Below are 3828 nucleotides of genomic sequence, written 5' to 3' on the forward strand. Positions count from 1 at the left end.
GAGATGAGGATCAGGGAGCTCCTCGGGGGCTGTGGGCCCTGAGTCTTCACCTCACCCCAGGGCGCTGGGAACCATGCTCTGAGCTTTCCAGTCCTGCCATGCAAGAGGCACAGAGAGGGCCAGGAATGGGTGCTGGGCGTGCCAGCCAGTGGGCTGCAGGCCACCCTGTGCTGTGAGAGCTTCACTTACCGCAGCTGACCCCCACCCCCCACAAATCCACCCGTCACACCCAGAACCAGTCTCTGGGCTGTCACAACACACCCTTCGTGGACTAGTCGGGAGAGGGAAGGGGACAAGGGGGAGCTGATGAGGATGGTGGGTCCAGGAGCAAGGAAGAACGGCTGGCCATTCCATGGTCCTGGTTAGGACAGCCGGCCACGAGGCCGGGCCCACCAACCAGCTTCCGCGCTGGGCAGTGGACTTTACTCAAGGTTCAAAACGCCTGGGACCCTGCCCTTGTCAGGTGCTGTGATGGTCCATTTACTTACAAAAAAATTTTTTTATTCTGAAACAATCAAACTTACAGAGTTGCAAAAATAGCACAAAGAACCCTGTTTCCCCCTGGCCCCTGTCATCCCAGTGACATCCTTTATAGCAAGAGGGTCCTATCTGGGAGCTGCATGGAGTTGTCCTGTCTCCAGTCGGGAAGACCCCTCAGTCCTTCCATGACACTCATGACCTTTCTGAAGACTATGGGCCAGTAAAGATCCCTCAGCTATCTCTGTGTGGTGTTTCCTTGTGACCGCTGGCTAGGACGCACCCACTGCCCCTGGTGACGCCATGTCCTTCCCGGGCGTGCTCACCTCGAAGTACCTGATGACAGAGGTCCCATTTCCAGTCAGGGGATTTGATCTCCGGATGGAGGTGGTGTCTGCCAGGTTTCTTCATGCAGACTTACATTTTTCTTTTGGAAATTAACACATAATTTGTGGGTAGCTACTTTGACTCTGGAAACCCCCATCCTCACCCCCTTTCACACCCTGGTTTTGCATCCATGTGTGTTTCTCACCTGAATCAATTATGACGACAGTGACACAGGGTGACTTCGAATTTCATCGCCCTTCTCGCTTTCTACTGTCAAAGACGACTTTGTCTTGTCTGCGTGTGTTTATCGACTCTCTCTCAGGCTTCTCTTCCCTTCAGGGTCCTAATCTTTATTGTGCTGCTCCAGGCCAGGGGGCCTTTCTCAAGCTGTTTCCTCATCCTCTTGACGTGCGCCTGTCTCTCCCTGAGCACTCTGGCACACGAGATGCTCCCGGCCATGTTGTCCGGGGAGCCCAGTATCTGAAAGTGAAGAACGGTGCTGGGACTGAAGGCAGAGCCTCGGTGTTCGGCCAGTGTAGGCCCAGAGGGCTCAGAGGAGGAGGAGCTGAGCTGTCAGAGGTGTGCAGTGTCCGCCCAGGGTGTTTGTCCAGCCTCGGTGCCTGGACCCCCCCCCAGATCCCTAGGGTTGACGCTCCGCAGAGGGCACGGTCTAATCACCAGCCCCTTTGCCCACATAAACAAAAACACCTCTCCTTTGCAAGGAACGTCATGTGGCACATTGAGATCCAGGAGGGGCAGCTGGAGGGTGTCCGGGAGTCTGCTCGAGCGCAGGCAGAGGCCACCAGGAGGTGCCTCCAGGCGCGGGCGGCTGAGCAGCTTGGCAAGGAGAAGGAGGCCTGGGCGAAGGCGGAGAAGAACCGGCGGTTGAGGGTCAGGTAGGCGGCCCGGCCTGCAGGCCCCTGGCCTCACTGTTCCTCAGCCCCCCTTGCACCCTCCTCCTCAGCCAGCTTGTCTGTGGCCCCAAAGCCGGAGTCCTGCCCTTTCCGCCAGCCCCTGGCCAGTCACTCTCACAGTGACCTCACATGGCTTTTCCTCCGGACACCCCTTCCCGCTTCCTCGCTCTGGCTGTCCCTTTGCTGCTGTCCTCGCTGAGGCTCAGTTCCCAGCACGCTTCCATTCCCAGGCTCCTGGGCAAGGGCAGGCAGGCATCCCCAGGTGTGTCACAAGCCATGGGACCTGGCACTCCTCCACTGAAGGGGGCGCCTCCTCTCACGTGTGTGTGTGTGTGTGTGTGTGTGTGTGTGTGTCCCCTCTGCTCCCCATCCCACCTCCTTACACCGCGCCTCCATCTTCATCCAGGGGCCCCACCTCCCACCTCCTTCAACCCCTTGCCAGATCTTTTGCTGTTTCCGTGGATCCAAGTCCCCCAGGGTCCTCATCCCACCCTCCTCACCCACTTCGTCCTGGTCCCTGGGTTTCCCAGGCTCCCGGCCCAGCCCATGTCCCCCTGGCTGAAACCTCCCCTAGTCATTTACTGCCGCGCTGCCTGTGGTGCCAGCTCTGCCCCGTGTCCCTCTGTCCCCCGCACATGTGCACACAGCTCCTTGGGACGCCTGCTCCCTCTCGGGCCGGGCGTGCTGGAGAGCAGACACCCCACATGGCTCTGTTCCCCCGCCCCCCGCCGCCCCACGTCACTGCAGGAGGTCCACGTATCTGCAGAAGGAGCAGAGACTGCAGCACCAGAAGCTGGTGGAAGATGCCAGGAAGAACCACAGGACGGCCGTGAAGTTCCTGAAGGCCTCGCTGGGCAGGTAGCGCGTCCTCTCCAGACCCTCCGCCCTGTCCATCCCGGAGCTCACCTGCCTGTGTTCCCAAATCCTCACATTTTATTATCAAATCATCACCTCACCATCCAGAAAAGATACATCTGTGTTTTGCGTGTTAAGCTGCTTGCCTGTGTATCTTCATCAGCCTCTCGCCCAGACGCACGTGTTTCAGACCCTGTTTCTGGCGTCTCCCCTTCAGCCACAGCACTCGGTCCACCACCTTTCATATTGTCACATTTAGTTACCTCCCTGGTGGATGTGACTAGCACCCAGGGCTCCTCCCAGCCCTGTCACTGCTGGACCCGCAGCCCAAGCCTGTGCCTCCCCAGGGCTCGCGAGCAGGTCAGGCAGCAGGAGATGGAGTCCCGCGAGCACCTGAGGAGGCGCATGGACGCCGTGCTGGCCCTGAAGAAAAACATCACCGCCAACCGGGTAGGTGCCTACGTGCACGTGCACATCCAGCGGCCTCACCTCCGACACCCTCAGGGCCCCTTGCAAGCCTCTAGGAGCTGTCCAGGCAGGACCTCCGTCCAGGCTGCAGTCTGCCTGCCCAGCCCCGCCCCACCCCGCCCCCCGAAACCCCTGCTCCTCGGGAGAGTCCTGTGTCACTCATTGTCTCCCTGAGGACATACCATCACCCATCCCAGGCTTCTCACCCACAGGTCTGTGCTGGCACCAGCCTGGCACCAGAGTCAGGCAGGAGGAAAGCATTGCGGCCCGGTCCTCTGGGGCCTAGTCCTGTGGGGAGAGCAATGACAAGGCTCCAGGGGACCAGCTCCCCATGGCCGTGTGCTGGGGTTGGGGCCTGCTTGGAGGAAGTGACATCTCCTGGGGCCTGAGGGTACACAGTTAGGCCAGGAAATCAGAGAGGGGGAATTGGGGAACAGCACCTGCAAAGGCTCAGAGGCAAGGAGCATGCCGGGAAGAAAGCCCGGGTGGCCGGGAAATGCCGAGGGCATGGAGGCGAGCGGGCCAGGCGGGCAGAGCTTCGGGCAGAGCCCCGAGGGCTGAGGAGGGCAGGGCAGCAGGTGGGGCCCGGTGAGCCTGGCCGTGACTGAGCACCTGTTCAATAGGAAGCTCCGATGTGCAGGTGTGCACACGCATGTGCTAATGCTGTAACTTCTGTGTTCTCTGTTCCCAAGGAAACGCTCCGGAAATTTCAAGCATGGGGCCAGGCCAAGGCAGAGCTGGCTGAGCAGAAGGCCCAAGCAGAGAAGGAGGCGATTCTGGCCCATGG

The 3828-nt window shown here is 60.1% G+C and overlaps 1 protein-coding gene across 1 annotated transcript in view; it reads left to right on the top strand.

The window, feature by feature from the left end:
- Window positions 1-3828, top strand: part of CFAP74 (cilia and flagella associated protein 74) — a 61331-nt gene that overhangs the window by 14713 nt on the left and 42790 nt on the right. Inside the window, exons 8-11 of the mRNA XM_019658439.1 lie at window positions 952-1700; window positions 2466-2576; window positions 2921-3023; window positions 3734-3828. Of these exons, the coding sequence (XP_019513984.1) occupies window positions 952-1700; window positions 2466-2576; window positions 2921-3023; window positions 3734-3828 (1058 nt within the window). The remainder of the gene's footprint in view (window positions 1-951; window positions 1701-2465; window positions 2577-2920; window positions 3024-3733) is intronic.

The sequence above is a fragment of the Hipposideros armiger genome, unplaced genomic scaffold (assembly GCF_001890085.2).
Source record: "Hipposideros armiger isolate ML-2016 unplaced genomic scaffold, ASM189008v1 scaffold_284, whole genome shotgun sequence".
NCBI classification, from domain to species: Eukaryota; Metazoa; Chordata; class Mammalia; order Chiroptera; family Hipposideridae; genus Hipposideros; species Hipposideros armiger.